This window comes from Cannabis sativa, chromosome X (genome assembly GCF_029168945.1).
Source record: "Cannabis sativa cultivar Pink pepper isolate KNU-18-1 chromosome X, ASM2916894v1, whole genome shotgun sequence".
NCBI classification, from domain to species: domain Eukaryota; kingdom Viridiplantae; phylum Streptophyta; class Magnoliopsida; order Rosales; family Cannabaceae; genus Cannabis; species Cannabis sativa.
In genome coordinates, this window is record NC_083610.1 from 21512385 (window position 1) to 21530179 (window position 17795).

At 33.3% G+C, this 17795-nt stretch overlaps 3 protein-coding genes across 4 annotated transcripts; 2 read left to right on the forward strand and 1 right to left on the reverse strand.

Moving 5' to 3' along the window:
* The first annotated feature begins 2040 nt into the window (after positions 1 to 2040).
* LOC115702393 (AT-hook motif nuclear-localized protein 25-like) lies at positions 2041 to 3469 on the forward strand. Its single transcript, XM_030629863.2, has one exon. It carries the CDS (start codon positions 2284 to 2286, stop codon positions 3181 to 3183), a length of 900 nt encoding a protein of 299 aa, XP_030485723.2. The 5' UTR covers positions 2041 to 2283; the 3' UTR covers positions 3184 to 3469.
* A 4552-nt stretch (positions 3470 to 8021) lies between these two features.
* LOC115702834 (cellulose synthase-like protein D4) lies at positions 8022 to 11985 on the forward strand. Its single transcript, XM_030630271.2, has 6 exons — positions 8022 to 8485; positions 8556 to 8951; positions 9027 to 9831; positions 9917 to 10321; positions 10404 to 10741; positions 10858 to 11985. Exons 1-6 carry the CDS (start codon positions 8022 to 8024, stop codon positions 11825 to 11827), a joined length of 3378 nt encoding a protein of 1125 aa, XP_030486131.2. The 3' UTR covers positions 11828 to 11985.
* An 846-nt stretch (positions 11986 to 12831) lies between these two features.
* Positions 12832 to 16928, reverse strand: LOC115702819 (protein FAR1-RELATED SEQUENCE 5). Of its 2 annotated transcripts, XR_009685288.1 has the most exons (5): positions 16350 to 16892; positions 13983 to 16257; positions 13696 to 13871; positions 13265 to 13383; positions 12832 to 13111 (listed from the first exon to the last, which is right to left on the reverse strand). XR_009685288.1 is itself a non-coding variant. In XM_030630257.2 (4 exons), the coding sequence occupies exons 2-3, from the start codon at positions 16182 to 16184 to the stop codon at positions 13698 to 13700; spliced, it is 2376 nt and encodes a 791-aa protein (XP_030486117.2). In that variant the 5' UTR covers positions 16185 to 16257; positions 16350 to 16928; the 3' UTR covers positions 12832 to 13111; positions 13696 to 13697. The 2 variants fall into 2 exon arrangements, 1 of the variants encoding a protein (XP_030486117.2); XM_030630257.2 differs by lacking the exon at positions 13265 to 13383 and having other exon boundaries at positions 16350 to 16928.
* Positions 16929 to 17795: the final 867 nt, after the last annotated feature.

Genomic DNA, 17795 nt, shown 5'->3' on the forward strand with positions numbered 1-17795 from the left:
TTATTTATTAAATAAGTGTGTCTCAAATTTTTCTATGCAAGTAACATTACTCATTGAACATTGTAAGCCATGTTTAGCATTTTCTTAACATGTAGTTTTACAATTGGTTAAAAATATTTTTTAAAAATTATTATATTAAATTATATGGGACTTGATATTTAATTATACTAATAACGATATTAATATGTAGGAGGTGCTAAATACTACTGGTATCTTTTAGTATTTCTCTTACTCATTACTCTATATAAAATTGGAAATTTTTATATTAGACCCTCTAAAGGATCGTTTTGGTAGATTCCGTATTTGTTTTGGCATTTAGAAAACGTTTTTAATCTAATTCTTTTTTATGATCGTATTCGTTATAGCTATTTAAGACTATTTGTAAATTATTCATAATTTACAAAGTCAAAAATAAAATTTAAACAGTTACTTATTAAACATATAAGGAAAAACAGTCGCGAGTATAATAAAATATATAAATCTTATTTTTATCATTATAAATTACACGAAATTTTTTAAAAATTTACAGATTATCATGAATACCGAAACAAAAATACAAAATCTACCGAAACACTACTTTGAAGAGTATATTTGTAGAGTTACCCAAATTTAATATGTACACTAAGAGAGAGTACTACTTGTAGAATAGAGAGTTGTACATAATAGAATTTGACCAAAAATTCTTTTCTGTCTAGATGCACCTTCTTATTATTAAATTATAATTAATTAATTAATTAATAAAGCAAAAATAGAAATTTGATATTGCCTTCATGGTCACGGAAGGAGTAGATTCCTTTGAGGAATTTTATATTCACATTGTGTTGATCTAATAAACTCTAAAGTAAATAAACTAATAACAAAAACAAAGTATAGTAAAGTTACATTCTCTCAGCTTTTTATGTATGCATATATTATATATTATATTAATATACATCATATAATGTATAATGTACATGTATATGTATATGTATACATATATATAAAGATTATATATTCAGCAAACTTCACTAACTTTGAATGCATTCCACTCAAAGCAGCTCCTTCCTCAGACATTCAAACCCCCCTACATCGTGATTATATAAATATATATATAAATATAAATATATACTATATCACATATAGAGAGAAAAGAACAAGTCCCCAAAACTTTATAAGTACTTATTCTATAATGGATCAAGAATGCACTTTCTACTTATTTTGGGTATTATATTTTAAAAAAAAAAATAATTTTTGTTTATATTATTGTATATTATAATTATTTAAAACATTTTATAAAATTTAAAAAAATTTAAAATAATTTACAATATAAATTATAGTGTTTAAACAATTTATTTCATACATGTATAAAATAAATACTTACGAGTACAATAAAATGTTCGAATTTTATTTTTGATGTGTTATGTTTTTTTAAATTTTTTAAAATTTTATAGGGTATTTTTAAATAACTATAACGTACGTATATAACTATGAGAAAAAAATTGATTAAAAACTTATTTCGAATACCAAAATAAATAAAAATATATTAGTGCATCTCTTTTAAGTACATTGTAAAATTTTCTTATATATACTATACACATATCTATAAAATTATAAGAAAATAACTAAAAAAAATAACAATAAATCAACCTCACAATACAATTACAAATCAATTATAAATAAACTCATGATCACAGTACTATCAAACAAATTTATTATTTTTAGTAAAAAGATATTTTTATAAATAAAAAATTAAAAAAGTAAAAATAATATATTTTTTTTCATATGAACATATTTATATAATTTTTTCTAAATTTTTTATTCTATTATATAAATTTTTCTTATGTATTTTGAACTGGTTTTCTTATATATGAATCGTAAACAACCCATTAAACTTTATCTTCAGCTTAATAAACTATTTGGATTTTTTTAATTAAAAAAAAAAAACAAACGAACATAGATTTTCCTACTATTAAATTTTCCTTATTATATATATACATACAACTTTTTTGAATACACATGTATAGATATTATAATATATATAAAGAGAGAGACTATATATTATATCAATCTAACTCAATTATGTCATGCTTGTATGTTTACTTATTTTATTAATAAATTTTCAAACCCTTCTTTCCTTCTTTAATTACACCACTTTCTCTCTCACTTTCCCAGCTATATACCTAATAATAATACTTCTCTTCCTTCTCAAAATTTCATCAGATCCATTATTATTATTAACTCAATTTTATTCTCTTCTTAATTAATTTTGTACTAAATACAATTAGTAAGAAATTAATTAATAAAATGTCTGGGTTAGAATCAGGTGGTGGAGTGGGTTCACGTTACAATATCCACCAACTACTTGGACCGGCAGATCTTCAACTCAACGATTCAAATCTCAATAACTCGCCAACTCACCACTCCGACGCACCAACCACAAGTTCGGGTGGTGGAGGCGGCGGAGTAGGAGGAGGAAGCGGTTCTTCCGGAAGGAGGCCACGTGGCCGTCCTTCTGGATCCAAAAACAAGCCCAAACCACCTATTTTCATAACAAGAGATAGTCCAAACGCGCTCAGATCTCACGTTTTGGAAATCTCGGCCGGCTCCGACGTAGTCGAAGCCGTGTCAAGTTACGCCCGTCGCCGCGGTAGAGGAGTCTGTATCCTCAGCGGGACGGGCGCAGTGACTAACGTCACGTTACGTCAGCCTTCGGCTTCGGGAGGCGTGATCACTCTCCACGGAAGGTTTGAGATTCTTTCCCTGACCGGAACTTCTCTTCCGCCGCCGGCTCCGCCGGGTGCCGGCGGCCTGACTATTTATTTGAGCGGCGGACAGGGACAGGTTGTTGGAGGAAACGTGGCGGGGCCGTTGTCGGCTTCTGGACCGGTGGTTTTGATGGCGGCTTCTTTCGCTAATGCGGTGTTTGATAGATTGCCTCTGACAGAAGAAGTGGAAGAATCTACTACTGTTCCGACTACTTCGCAATCTTCGGGGGTGACAGGTGGCGGCATCGCTGCCGCGGTAGGTGGCGGTGGTAGTGGTGGTGGTGCTGTTCCCTTCTATAATTTACAACAAGGGAATTTTAATAATAATAATAATAATAACAATAATAATAATAATGCCCTAATTGGTGGTGATCAACAAGGGTTTGGTTGGGGTGGTAATATTAATAATGCCACTACTCCATCAAGGTCACAATTTTAGTATATGTTGTATGTATATATATTATGTATATATTTATATAGTATTGTATTACTATATATGTATATATATTATTATATATATATATATGTACTTATTTATTTTTATATATTTTGAGTTTGGAGGATATGATGAGAGAAGGATATATAAATGGAAGTTAGGTCATCAATATCATCATCAAGATCAAGAATTAATCATCATCAGTAAGTAAATTAATTAACAGTTTTTATGTACAAAAAAACTTTAATTTATTTATGAGATTTATATATATATTATCAAATATTTATTATTTCTTTCTTCTTTTTATTCTTCAAAAGTTAGGCCTTCAACAATTTGTTAATTAATTAATGAATTTTACATTAATTATTAGTAATTAAGTGTGCTTTTGTTGAAATTATATATAACTCTTTAAATTTGGGGCTTGTTGTGTTTGATTTATGTTTGTTAATTTCCATTTTCATTTTCTTCCACATTGTTATTATTTTATATTTTAAAAGAATTTGGTATGTATATCTTGGAGAATGTAGTAGTATATATATATATATAAAAATATATATTGGAGTGCATGTGGGGATATAGGAAAACCCTAATTCCCAAAAGCTTGAAAAGATATCGATGAAGGGTCTAATTAAGCTTCGAAACTTGAAAATATGTAATGGAAGAAAAAGCTGTCATGTTTGGAATTTTGTGTTTTCTCTCTCGGAAGTAAGGAACATTTTTAGCTTTTCTCACCTCACAAAATGGTAAAAGATGATGCATTACCCCATATTATTATTAACTATGAGTTTTACTCTTTCTCCTAATGTACGTAGTATTTTATGATACTCTTGATAAATTTGTTTGAATAGCTATTAACAAATATAGTTGGTGGCCTGGTTATCCAAATTGTATTATAAAATGAATTTTTGGCCTAAGTGATCATATTGATTAGTGAATTCTGGGCTCTTTGCGCCTTAGATGCTTTTTGTTTTGACGAAATTACTACGTATCTCTTTTAATTTACATACCTTTTTTAATCTGATGCTTTCAATTTTTATCTTTTTCTTTAAAATTTATCGTGTTTATTTTTTTTTTCAATCATTCTACTAATTTTACTCTTATTACTTCACGATAGTTTTTATTCTTTTCTAATTGAAATTTTGCCCAAACTTTCCCACAAACCTACACATCCATCTACAAAAAACAAGAATCTATTATGTTTGAAATTATGCCTTAGTTATGTGAGTGTGTAAGAATAATTTAAGTATACAATATACTTCTAAAAAGAGGTATATTTAAATTAAATTTTATTTGAAGGTAAATATGGTTAATGTATATAAAAAATAGGTATTCTTTAACTTCTCCCTTTTGTTTTTTGGTAGCCTGATTTCTTAAAGAGAATTGCTAAAAGATATTACTGATGTCTAGTACCCTCATCAATGTCACACTGCTATTGGTGTAATTAAGTATCGAGTGCTATATAACTTAAGAAAATAATTTTTAGACAATATCGATAACCAATCGTGAAGCACCACTGAATTTCGGGCTCTAGGTCTCTTAAATACTTTTTCTTTGGCGGTGTTCTCTAAAGTTATTAATTTCTAAGAAGATAAAAAAGAGTATGCATATTATATATTTGCATTAGTAGTAACTTGCAAATTTTGACCTTATTGTTCTTTCTCTCTATAGAAGACTAAACATGAAGATATAATAAAACTTAGAGCAATTAATTCTTTATTGCTCTTTCCATAACTGGTAGCATATGTTACTCTTAAAATTGATTGTCTTACGATGGTTCAAGCAATAAGAAGCTCGATTGACATGATATTATTATTCGGTCAAGTCATTTATAAATGTAAAAAACTTTTGTCGGAGTTGAAAATTGTTTCTATTTAATTTATTTATTAAACGATCATCAAATATGGTCATAACTGTGTTAGAGTTTCTATATTTTCCTAGTTGTACTTTCGATATGGAGTCTGTTCCATTCAATTTGCTACTTTCTTTAATAGCGAATTTTGATGGTTAATAAAGATGTATTTTCTATTAAAAAAAAGATTTAATTAATAATATAATTGTGTATATTAAGATTACAGAGTGTAATATTTTTATTTATATTTTTAAGTGAAATCATATATCATTTTTAATTGTATAGTTGAGAATATTTAAGTGTTTTAAAAAGGTGTCCCAATCATGTCTCATGATTATAATATATATGCTAATACTTGATTTCTGCTATTTTTTTATAATACTGAAATTTTTGTTCAAATTGTGTGTAAAAATACAATTTTGCATTTATCAAAATGTTTTTGAATTCTATTTGTCTTACTTTTAATTATTTAAGATTTTTCAAAAACGTGTTTATTATAATTATAATATGAGCAATCAAAAATTCCATTATATAAGACCCGAAAAATATAATGAAAAAATATATATTTTATTTTAAAAATAGAAGAAAAATGATTTCAATATTCATCATACTCTATTTTTATGTATATTAAATTATATTTCATTTTATTTCTATTTAAATATTAGAGAGATAAACATGCATTTGTTTGGGAGAAACTAATGCTCAAGGGAATTTGAATGCATCTAATTTAATAATAATTAAACATATATATATACTAGGTGATCGTTACGTGCCAAGCCACGTACTGTTAGTTTTATTTAATATTTTAATTTTTTATTTTAATTAATAATTAAAATAGTATAATTATTTGAACAATTTGTTTTAAAAAAATAAAATATGTGTCAGTATATTTAGTAAGTAAAACATAATTGTGTTATAATAATGTATGTTATTAATAGTAAAATGTACATTAATCTTCTAATTGAAAAAAATTCTATTATCTCATTTCATATCTAATAATAGCTACACAACTATATATTTATAGACTTTCACAACTATATATTTAAAAAAAAAAAATTATTAATATTCTCCCAAAATAAGTTAGTTAGAGAGATATGTGGCTAAGATGATTTTTTTAATTTAAAAAGAGATTATTAATATTTAAAAGATTGTTTAATTTTTTGGTTTAATTATTGGGTTTATTTGTTAACGGGAGATCAAAGCTAATCGTTAAATTTAACAGAATATTCTTTTATTTTTAAGTATATTCTGTTAAACCAAGAAATGCCGTTAGATAGACACTTTTAATATATAAAGATATATACTAGGTGAATGTACGTGTCGAGCCACGTATTGCTAGTTTCATTTAAGATTTTGGTCTTTTTAAGATTGTGAATGTATTTTATTTTTAAAGATTACAAATTTTTTGTTTGAAAAAATTAAATATTTATATTTGAAATATTATTTAATAATGTATTAAAAATAATATTAGTGTAATTATAAAATTGTAAATTAATTTATTATTGGAGTAGTAGATTATTCTATTTAGTTCTTTTTTTAACATAACATTGTAATGTAAGTTTATATCTATAAATATTCTGTAAAGTGTTAATATTATATGAACATCTCCATTTATAAAGCTAAAAAGTGGGTCAATGACAGAAGTGGTATATCTGCAATCACACAAAGATAGAAGTGGTATTTCTACTTCCTATGCTTATCTAGAGAAAACATTAGATAACGTGAGGTTAACTTTAATATATAAAGATTTTTCTTTTTTAAAAATAAAAAAAAAATTATTAATATTCTCCCAAGATAGGTTTGTTAGAGAGATATGTGGCTAAGATGATTTTTTTAATTTAAAAAGAGATTATTAATATTTAAAAGATTGTTTAATTTTTTGGGTTTAATTATTGGGTTTATTTGTTAACGTGAGATCAAACTAATCGTTAAATTTAACAGAATATTCTTTTACTTTTAAGTATATTCTGTTAAACCAAGAAATGCCGTTACATAGGTACTTTTAATATATAAAGATATATATATTGAAGAACAATGAGTTTTATCTTATTAGAATACATATTATTAGTCATATGTTATCACTTCTAATCTCCGATTAATATACATTAGTACCTACCTCATGCATGCAAATTTCTGTCTTAAATATTATGTCTATTATATATTATATACGTACATATTATATTATTTATATGTAATTAAATTAATTGTCAATTGAGTTTAGCATGTGTTAAAATTGTATTTATATTATTTATATTAAAATATACAAATTAAAATATGTATTTTCTTTTAAATTTTATCTCTCCCTTCTCATTATATATTTATATATTTTCTATATGCACTGCACTCCCACTTTGATGTACGTACTACGTAGCATTTATAAGAGCACTCTGAATTAAAGAATAGAGATTAAATAAGCTCTTGGAGGTGCTCAGTCTTTCCATACATCATTTCTTTATATGATTCGTCGAAATTTGTTATAATTTTCTTTATTATTATTATTTGGTTTTTTGGTTTGTTTTTACCTTCCAAAAATAGAGATTTTGGTGTGTGTGGGTGTGGCTCAGCAACCTAATTGAGAAAGAACATGTACTTTGGACTCAAGGGTTGAGCTTGAGAAATGAGAATTAATTAATTGAGTACTTTCAAAAAATTCCCTAATACATTCCTCAACTTTTTCCTCCTTAAAAAACGTATTGCCCTCAATTCTAAAAACACCCATATATATGACTTGGTCTCTCACCGTAAATAATAATAATCCTTTTTTCTTCTTTCTTTTCTCATTGTTTCTTAATTATTTCACTCCTAAATTAAGTTAACAAACACAACCTCCATTCAATTATACCCTTTCTTTCTTTCTATTTACACACACATTTCTTCTTCTCTTCCCTTTTTGATGACCAACTCTCCCTCTAATATGGACTAGAATATCATCATGAAACCCTTTAATGTATACTGTCATATTAATATTGATCAACATCATTAATTTATAACAATGGCATCCTTGTCTAGCCAGCCATCAAAAAAGGGTATGCGAAGCTCGATCGGTGGTGGCTCTAACTCTGCAGCCAGCCGTAGTTCTAGCGGCCAAACCGTCAAATTCGCTAGGCGAACATCGAGCGGTCGGTATGTTAGTTTGTCAAGAGAAGACCTTGACATGTCTGGAGAAATCTCGGGGGATTACATGAACTACACTGTCCACATTCCTCCCACTCCGGACAATCAACCTATGGACTCCTCTGTGGCTGTCAAGGCTGAAGAGCAATACGTTTCGAATTCCCTTTTCACGGGAGGATTCAACAGCGTCACACGAGCTCATCTCATGGACAAAGTCATCGATTCCGACGTAACTCACCCTCAAATGGCTGGTGCCAAAGGCTCTGCTTGTTCAATGCCAGCTTGTGATGGAAAGGTCATGAAGGACGAGAGAGGGGTTGATGTTACCCCTTGTGCTTGCAGGTATATATTTACATATATAGATACAATTTGTTATGTATAGAGTTTATATGTTTGTGTGGTTTGTGTTTAGGTTCACAATATGCAGAGATTGTTATTTGGATGCCCAGAAAGAATCTGGTCTTTGTCCAGGTTGTAAAGAGCCATACAGAGTGGGAGATTATGATGAAGACCAACAAGATTATAGCAGTGGAGCACTACAGTTACCTGCCCCAAATGACTCGAAAAGAGAACGAAATAACATGACTATGATGAAGAGAAACCAAACTGGAGAATTTGATCATAACAGGTGGTTGTTTGAGACTCAAGGTACCTATGGTGTTGGAAATGCTTACTGGCCCCAAGATGATATGTATGGTGGTGATGAAGATGATGGATTTCGTGGTGGAATGATGGAATCCACTGATAAGCCTTGGAAGCCTTTGAGCAGAAAAACTCCTATCCCTGCAGCAATCATTAGTCCATATAGGTTAGTATAATTTGTCACTTAAATCAACTCAACCACAGCTTTTGTTATTCTAATCTTATTTTTGTTGTTGTCTAGGTTGTTGGTTGTTATTCGATTAGTGGTGCTATGTTTTTTCTTACATTGGAGATTAGTTCATCCAAATGAAGAGGCAATATGGTTGTGGCTAATGTCAGTGGTGTGTGAGTTATGGTTTGCTTTCTCTTGGCTCCTTGATCAGATTCCTAAGCTATGTCCGGTTAACCGTTCAACCGATCTCGTTGTTCTCCATGATAAATTCGACATGCCTTCTCCATCAAATCCCACCGGCCGCTCTGATTTACCAGGTGTTGATCTGTTTGTTTCAACAGCTGATCCCGAAAAAGAACCGCCTCTTGTAACTGCCAACACCATCCTTTCCATTCTAGCGGTTGATTATCCGGTGGAGAAGCTAGCATGTTATGTCTCTGATGATGGCGGTGCTCTTCTTACTTTCGAAGCAATGGCAGAGGCTGCAAGCTTTGCTGATTTATGGGTTCCATTTTGTCGAAAGCATAACATCGAACCTCGAAATCCTGAGAGCTATTTCACTTTAAAAGTCGACCCGACAAAGAACAAAAGTCGAATCGATTTTGTTAAAGATAGGAGGAAGATCAAAAGAGAGTATGATGAGTTTAAGGTAAGGATAAATGGGCTTCCAGATTCAATTAGAAGAAGGTCAGATGCATTCAATGCAAGGGAAGATATGAAAATGTTGAAACACATGAAGGAGAGTGGTGCTGATCCTTTGGATGCACCAAAGGTCCCCAAGGCAACATGGATGGCTGATGGCACTCATTGGCCTGGAACTTGGGCTGTCCCTGCTAGTGAACATGCCAAAGGTGACCATGCAGGAATTCTTCAGGTAATAAACTTGTCTAAAAAACTTGATCTTTGCTAATCCCAAATCCTAATTATGCTTCCAAAACCATATCCAATTGTCTAAACAGGTAATGTTGAAGCCTCCTAGTAGTGACTCATTAATGGGTGGCACAGATGATAAGATCATAGATTTCACTGATGTTGACATAAGGCTGCCAATGTTTGTGTATGTATCTCGTGAAAAAAGACCAGGTTACGATCACAACAAGAAAGCTGGTGCCATGAATGCATTGGTTCGAGCTTCAGCGATTTTGTCTAATGGCCCTTTCATTCTAAACCTTGATTGCGATCACTATATCTTCAACTGCAAAGCCATTCGTGAAGGAATGTGCTTCATGATGGACCGAGGCGGTGAGAACCTCTGCTATATTCAGTTCCCTCAAAGATTTGAGGGCATTGATCCTTCTGATCGTTATGCCAATCACAATACAGTCTTCTTTGATGGAAACATGCGCGCCCTTGATGGAGTTCAGGTACTAAAACATTAGTCTTTCACCCATGAAACTCATTTGTAAAACTTAAACATAACAATCATCTCCATTGATGACTTTACAGGGACCAGTTTATGTAGGGACTGGATGTATGTTCAGGCGATTCGCTCTGTATGGTTTCGACCCACCACAAGTAGATAGGATCCAAAAGCTCGAGTCCCCAGAAACTCATCCATTAACACCTAGCGACTTTGATCCCGAACTTGATGTGAACCTACTACCTAAACGTTTTGGAAACTCCACATTGTTGGCTGAATCCATACCTATAGCTGAGTTCCAAGGGCGCCCTCTTGCCGATCACCCTGCAGTCAGGTATGGACGGCCACCGGGCGCCCTTAGAGTTCCCCGAGACCCACTTGATGCCACTACTGTTGCTGAAGCAGTCTCAGTCATTTCATGTTGGTATGTTAAAGTTCGAGTTTTTTTACATCAAAAACTCGTTAATGTTTTCCTTCCCCATTTGAATTTTTCACAATTTAGTTATGAAAACATTCTCTCTCAGACATTTTATCGAACAGGTATGAAGACAAGACTGAATGGGGAGATCGAGTGGGTTGGATCTACGGTTCAGTAACCGAAGATGTTGTCACCGGTTACCGAATGCACAACCGCGGTTGGCACTCGATATACTGCATCACCAAGCGCGATGCTTTCCGTGGTTCAGCTCCGATTAACCTCACGGACCGACTTCACCAAGTGTTGCGTTGGGCCACAGGTTCAGTCGAAATCTTTTTCTCGAGAAACAACGCTTTCTTAGCAACCAAACGCCTCAAATTCCTTCAACGCTTAGCTTACCTAAACGTAGGAATATACCCATTCACCTCAGTTTTCCTCATCGTTTACTGCTTTCTCCCAGCACTTTCACTCTTATCAGGACATTTCATAGTCCAAACCCTAAACGTCGCCTTCTTAGTCTACCTTCTCATCATCACACTATGCCTAATCGGACTAGCAATCCTAGAAGTGAAATGGTCAGGAGTAGCATTAGAAGAATGGTGGAGAAACGAACAATTTTGGTTAATCTCCGGTACGAGTGCTCACTTAGCAGCAGTGGTTCAAGGATTACTGAAAGTAATTGCAGGAATCGAAATCTCATTCACACTAACCTCAAAATCAGCGGGAGAAGACATAGACGACATCTACGCCGATTTGTATCTAGTGAAATGGACTTCGTTGATGATTCCACCGATCGTGATAGCAATGATTAACATTATTGCAATAGTTGTTGCTTTTTCAAGAACAATTTACAGTACTGTTCCGAAATGGAGTAAATTCATCGGAGGAGCCTTCTTTAGTTTTTGGGTATTAGCTCATTTATACCCATTTGCGAAAGGGTTGATGGGAAGAAGAAGAAAGACGCCTACGATTGTGTTTGTATGGTCTGGACTCATCGCCATTACTCTGTCTTTGCTTTGGGTCGCCATAGCTCCACCCAGTGGGAGTAGTCCAGAAGCTACCACCGGAGGAGGAGGGTTTCAGTTCCCTTAAATATGCCAAAAAAAAGAAAAAAAGAAGAATTAAATTTTATTGGTTTTGGTTTTTTGTTTTTTGTTTATTTATTATTTTTTTTTTTAATTTTTTAATATGTATAATTGTTGATTAAATTGTATAATTTAGGGGGGAATAATATGAGATTCTTTGTACAATTCAATCAATTATTTTTTTTTAACACTATGAGGAGGATGGGAGAGAGAGATTGAAGTTGGGATGGTAAAATGAATTTTGATATGGTAATATGAAAATGATACCAATTTTACATGTTAGAGTTGAAAAAATTATATACGAGTCGAGAATGAGTTAATATGACTTGACACAAATTGAATACGATTAATACGTTTGATAAGAATTTTTCAATTAAAATAAATACAAAATTATTATTAATAATAATAAAATTATGTAAAATTATGATACCAATTGTTATTAGACATTAATGCTAACTATTATAAAGTTACGCCTTAAAAATGATTAGAAATATCTATTAAAGCTGCAATTTTAAATCATATAAAACTAAATACTTAATTGTATCAATAACAATATTCACTTGAATTGTTTAGACAAATAATAGATTTTGTTGTGTAAAATGGGTGTGCACAATAAGAGCATATTACCCACTAGAGATTGATGCTACCTTACATCATTTTCAAAGATATGGCATATTTTCAGCAAAATTTCTTTATATTTTGATTTTTTATACTTATTACTATTATCATTTTTATATATGTCAAAATCTCCTTATATTTACTTTTTTTTTGCAAATTTAAAAGTACCAGCTGAATATCACTATTAAATACCAACTAGAGTATTATTATATTAACTTCGAAATTAGTGATCATTCAATTGGTATTAAAAAATAATATCTCAAATTTGTAAAAAAAAAAAAACAATAATAGACTTCCATAAAATAGTTAAGTGTATAAAAATTAAAATATAAAAGAATTTTACCGCCAATTACTCTAAAAAAAAATAAAAATAAATAAATAAAACACACACAGTTGTGAAATAAATTGCAGATTTTATTGAACAACTAAACAACCTAAATTTAATCAGAGAGTTGTCATTAGTTAAAAGAACACTACCTTATTTTACAGGCAAATCAAGAAATACACTAAAAAAGTTAAAAAAGAATTAGTAGCTAGCTTTGTGGAAATAACTTGAAAAGAAGCCCAGAAGAAAAAATCTTCCATATCCAACTAGCTAGAACTCACCATGCAAACTTTCACATCTGCCTTCCCTTCTTTCGTTAGCAAGCATCCATTCAAACATGTTTTCCTCCTGCAATTTACAAAATATAAGATATCAACACTCACTCTACACATTAAACAAGAAACTAATATCCCTTTATACAACATATACACATATATGTATGTGTAATAGGGAGAGAACAAATCATAGAACACAAAAGATAAAAACCCAGGAAGGATTTACATGTGAAACTGTCTGAATCCATCTGAAAACAACTTAAAACGCACGGAAGCCTTCCCAAGTGCCAAATTTTGAGACCAAAATCCATGGTCTATAGTCTACTGCAAACCTCCCTTGGTTCTCTGCAGAAACAAGAGTTTACTTACCAAATGTTCTTACATACTGAGAAAATGCCTTTTCAACATGTATCAAAGACAAGGCTAACCATCTCTCGTAGAGAGCTTGGACCATGAAAACACACTCATATCTAGTCATCTAGCGGTATTAAACTATAATGTGCGAGAAACGTGTATATCTTTGTAGACTTACATTCCCTACACCACTCATGAGTGAAGGAACAATTTAATCCAAAGACTATTGTAAAAAGGACATTTGACTTCAGATAATAAAATATAATAAAGCAAACAAAAAGTACGAGTATAGCATTGTTGCACCTTTAAAGACCATCTTTCATGCTAATCTTAATGTTTTGCACTTTAATTGACAACTGTAGCTTATGATCCTCAATATCTTTCAAAACTGAAAGCAGGTTAGCTCGATAAACCTCACACTTCTTGTTTGCGTTCTCTAACTCATTTGTAAGTTCTCGAATTCGCTTGTCCATATCATCCTGCATGGTAGTTCATACCAAATGTAAAGTATTTTAAGGTGCAAGACTTTACAAATTGAAATGGTATAAACACTAGATGGAAACTTCAATGATTTGGGACATCATTCATACCTCTGACATATGTTGGCCTGAGCTCACTTCCTTATTTCTGCTAGTATGATTTACACGACTGGCATCTACAGTTGAATTCCCTCTAAAACGTCCATTCAACATCGCAGATTTGCTGGAATTCTTTATTGCATGATCAACCTTTTCTGCAGCTTTTTGCAGAGCAATCAAGGCAGCTTCATATGTTTCAGAGGTCTTCGCCCCTTCATCTACAAATTTAAAGGCCTCGTGGCGTAGAGTATTATATCGAACAGTGTGAGACTCCAGATAATTGGTATATACATCACTACAATGTTCTTCTAATATGACACTGCTTTTGGCATTCCTTGTCCATCGTTTCAATATGTAATGTGCTGGAAGAGTTAGCACATTGGTGACTCTAAAAACTGCCAAAATATGTCTGCAAAGAAGACCTGAAAACTCGAACATCTGGCAACTACAACTTGCTTTCATTTCCAAAACATTGAACTTAACATAATAAGCTTTATGATCCTCCCCATATTTTGATACTTGATACGTGATGACCTCCCCATCATCCTCAGCCTTTGATGCCATGAAAGTTAGGGTCCCAACTAGCTCCTCTTGAAACCTCGCAAACAATTTTCTGGTATAAAGCTCTGATACTTGCTTCTCCATTGGTGATGGAGTCTTAAGGAAAGGAGAAGTGTTCATAGTATCATAGTCTGCTTTCACCTCCTTCTCATTGCGGCTTTCAAGAGCTTTCTCATACAGCTTGAAAAACTGATTTAGATTTGTCGACGCATTTATGTATCCATCAAAATATGAGTTCATACTATCACTTCTCTGCGTTATGGACATTTCTGCAAAAAAGGTGTCCCGCAAATACACTGGAACCCACTGCCTGCGGGCAGAATATATTGTTTGAAGCCAATCATGATCCCTGAGTTCGTATCTATCGACAAGAGACAACCAGCAAGACTCAAATTCCTCAATTGACTCAGTCAAGTTGACACATTTGTGAAAATCTGCTTCAAAAGTTGGATGTTCAAGAAACACGTGAGATAACTTCTCTTGACATTTCTTGAATATGTGCCATTTACAGAAACGATGACGGGTCTCCGGGAAAACTTGCATTATGGCAGCTCGTATTACTGCATCATGATCCGTGGTGATTGACAATGGAGGGCGACCAGACATTGCCGTAAGCCAAGTCTTAAACAGCCATACGAACGATGATTCAGATTCATTTATCAAGAAAGCACAACCAAACAACACAGGCTGCCCATGATGATTTACTCCTGTGAAGGGTGCAAATGGCAATCGATACCTGTTTGACCTATAGGTTGTATCAAAAGTAACTGTATCTCCAAAATAATTATAATTCGTCCTTGCCTTTGGATCAGCCCAAAACACATTACCTGATGACTGATCCTCTTCACCCTGTACGGCAAAAAAGAAATTAGAGTTTTCAGCCTGCATCTGCCTCAAATAATCCAAGAGCAATTGAATATCCCCTTCTAAGCTCCTCTGGCGATTATTCCTCATGTAATTCCTACAATCCACCTCTGTAAATCCAACCTTACTTATTCCACCATATTCTTTTATAAGAGCTGACATAATTCTACGAGGACCCATCCCAGCTGCCTGCAAGGTATCAATCAAAGTCTTAGCAGGGCCAGAGATTTGACGATGCGAACGGAGACAATGCACTTGATCAGGCGGAACCAGCTCATGATTATGTTCTCTAACAAAACCAGACACAACCCATTTCCCCGAATTCTGCATCTTCACAGACAATGAAGCTTTGCATCCAACTCTGGTGATAGTTCGCGGCCGCTTGATTTCCCTATCTTTTGTACGTTTCTCATTTAAATTTCTAAACCCTTCTTTGGCACAAACAAATTGCCTCTGAATAATCGCCCCATCACGCCTAGACCGGCGAGACGAGCTAACACGGGTACTAAATCCAACTCTGCGAGCATAAGAGTTATAAAAAGCCTTGGCAGCCTCTTCAGACTCAAATTCCATCCCCTCAGAAGGTTCAAGATCCAATAAATCTCCCTCAGGAAGGTAAATCTCACCACTTCCACCAAAACCACCACCACTATTAAAAGGAGGGCTATCAACCATCTCCTCATCATCAACATGGTGTTCCATATCCAATCCATCATCATCTCCTTCTCTTCCACTACCTCCTTCCCCTGCTCCCAACCCAATATCAAATTCAATCACTTCATTGTCCATGTCAAATAGAGTTCAGTTCCTCAATACCAAATCAGTACTCAAAATAACCCAATTACGTGAATTTTACTTCTCTCTGTATACGCAAACATATATAATAAATTACCATACTTGTGTTCAGACTAAATTCCACAAAAAAGCTTAAAAAGTTGTAAAGAAAGAACTAACCTTCAACGTTGCAGACTCATAGTCATCCCAACGACAACGATACCTCTGAAACATCCTCATCGTAAAAAATCAAAAGTCCCTTGCTTTCTTGCAGAAATGGGACGTTTGGGGTTCTAGGGTTTTGCAGAAGAGAAATGACAGCGAAAAAAACCTAGAAAATCTAAATTCTTGAGGAATTTCCGACAATGAATTTGAGAAACAATTGAATTGAAAGAGAAAAATGATTCTATTTTAAGCTGCCTTCGTCAATCTCGAGGAAAGCCTTCACACAAGCCTTTGACGATGCCGACCACGAACAGAGCCTTCAAACCCAACCGTCCGTCGAAGATGCCGATGCTCCCAAAAACGTGCTTAAGTTGGTACTGTCTGTCTGTGCTCCGATTTAGGAGAAGAAAAAGAGAGGGAAGAAAGAGAAAGGATGGATTTGCAAATTTAGGGTTTTGTTGTGTGTTCATATTTTAGTTTTGGCTAATTATTAATTATTCACTCGAACTTTAACATGTCCCAAATTATGTCTCTGAACTTTTTTGGCAGTTAAAAATTCAGCTGAACTATTGAGATTGTTAGATTTAACCGCCAAAAAAGTTCAATGACACGATTTAGTACATGTCAAACCATAAATTTAAAAAGGGTTATTTGCGGCAAAACCCCCTAAAGTAGGGAGGTTTTTGCAACTAATCCCCAATTCTAAAATTTTTGCGGTAAAAATCCCTAAACTCGAGTTCTGTTAGCAGTTAGCCCTTTCCGTCCATTTTTGGCTGTTAAATGCCATGGTGGAATGTTCACGTGTACACAGTGTACACGTGGCACAATTTTATTGGTCTACGTAAATAAATATTTAAAAAAATAAAAAATAAAAAAAAATATTTTTCTTTAAAAATTAAAAAATTTAAAATTAAAAAAAAAACAATTTTAAAAAAATAAAAAATAAACCCTAATAACCTTAAACCATTCCCACCCTTCTTCTCGTTCTCTCTCTGTCAAGCCGCCCCATTCCCACTCTTCTTCTCCTTCTCAATCTCCACCACCACTTCGTCTTCCTCATCTCCTTCAAACACCCATCCATGACCTCCAAAATCGGAACCCTAATATCAACCACTTCAAACACCCAACCGGCGATGGCAGAGGTGGAGATTCTGACGATGAAAGCCTCGGTCTCGGAGAGGTGGAGATTGCTCTCGCTGGTTCGAGGAGATGGAGCCGCATCTGGGTCGTCGAGATCAAGAGGGTTTTAGCGATCTGGGTCTGGGGGATTCGGGGATCTGGGTTTGGGGGATTCGGAGGGTTTGGGGAATTTGGGGATTCTAGGGTTATGGTGGATTAGGGTTATGGTGGATTAGGTTTAGGGCTTTGGATGAGGACGGTGAGGTGTGGCTGCGCGGACTGAATCGGTGAGAGGGAGTGTGTGTGTGTGTCCAGGGGAGGCGGGAGTGTGTGTGTGTCGCT

Excerpts from the sequence above, each read along its gene's own strand:
- LOC115702834 (XM_030630271.2), top strand. The coding sequence starts at position 8,022 with ATGGCATCCTTGTCTAGCCAGCCATCAAAAAAGGGTATGCGAAGCTCG. Across the intron at positions 8,486-8,555 it reads GTTACCCCTTGTGCTTGCAG|GTTCACAATATGCAGAGATT; the intron begins GTATATATTTAC and ends GTTTGTGTTTAG. Across the intron at positions 9,832-9,916 it reads ACCATGCAGGAATTCTTCAG|GTAATGTTGAAGCCTCCTAG; the intron begins GTAATAAACTTG and ends TTGTCTAAACAG.
- LOC115702393 (XM_030629863.2), top strand. The coding sequence starts at position 2,284 with ATGTCTGGGTTAGAATCAGGTGGTGGAGTGGGTTCACGTTACAATATC.
- LOC115702819 (XM_030630257.2), bottom strand. The coding sequence starts at position 16,184 with ATGGACAATGAAGTGATTGAATTTGATATTGGGTTGGGAGCAGGGGAA. Across the intron at positions 13,872-13,982 it reads CAGGCCAACATATGTCAGAG|GATGATATGGACAAGCGAAT; the intron begins GTATGAATGATG and ends ACTACCATGCAG.